A 764-nucleotide genomic window follows, 5' to 3' on the forward strand; every position below is an offset into this window, starting at 1 on the left:
TAACGTGTATTTATCATTGTATGTATGCATTAATGTGTGTGGTGTCCATGCAATACAATCTGTTCCTTCTGTTACGCCGCGCCTTCCTCACCCGCAGGGAGACGGGAGCACAGAACTCGAAATGAACTGCAAGACATTCGAGCTGTCTGCCTGCACGAAAGAATACTTTTTCGTCCAAGACCAAACCTCTGAGAAACAGTGAGTATTATTCTCTTGTCGGTTGTAATGAAAGTCACTTGGGGTTTGTCCAAGGTTGATAGAACACATTACTGGACATTCTGTAACATAAATATACTTTAACCTTACAAATGAAGTATGCTCACACACTTATGATAAATGTTCCACAATTGGCATCAATAATATAGATATCTCAGCAGATGACATTACTCACAGAACAGATATATAATAAAAATAACCTTACACGAAACACAAATTGTAAATTTTGTTGTCATGCACGACATAACGTTTTCTATATATAATCACTGTACTTTCTTAACGTCACGTATTAGCACATCAGTCACTACTGTTTGGCTGTTTGTCGTAACTGATTTACTCTTGTACAGTTAACGCGATGTTATGTAAGACGTGTATATATGATGTTCGTTTACATGTTAGTGTAGTAATGCTGGAATCTTGTTATTTATTATTGCGATGATACTCGTTTGATGATCTCGGTCCGAAAATAATCCGAACGCTAGACCGTAAATGTTTCACATAACCAAGCTATTGCGCCACATTCATTTGCCTTTGCTGAGCTCTCTTTG

General features: G+C 37.7%; 1 protein-coding gene across 1 annotated transcript in view; it reads left to right on the forward strand.

The window, feature by feature from the left end:
* LOC119586776 (acrosin-like) overlaps positions 1–764 on the forward strand; it is a 12,720-nt gene that overhangs the window by 510 nt on the left and 11,446 nt on the right. The window contains exon 2 of the mRNA XM_037935497.1: positions 98–198. Coding sequence (XP_037791425.1) covers positions 98–198 — 101 coding nt within the window. The remainder of the gene's footprint in view (positions 1–97; positions 199–764) is intronic.

Source organism: Penaeus monodon, chromosome 22, assembly GCF_015228065.2.
Source record: "Penaeus monodon isolate SGIC_2016 chromosome 22, NSTDA_Pmon_1, whole genome shotgun sequence".
NCBI classification, from domain to species: domain Eukaryota; kingdom Metazoa; phylum Arthropoda; class Malacostraca; order Decapoda; family Penaeidae; genus Penaeus; species Penaeus monodon.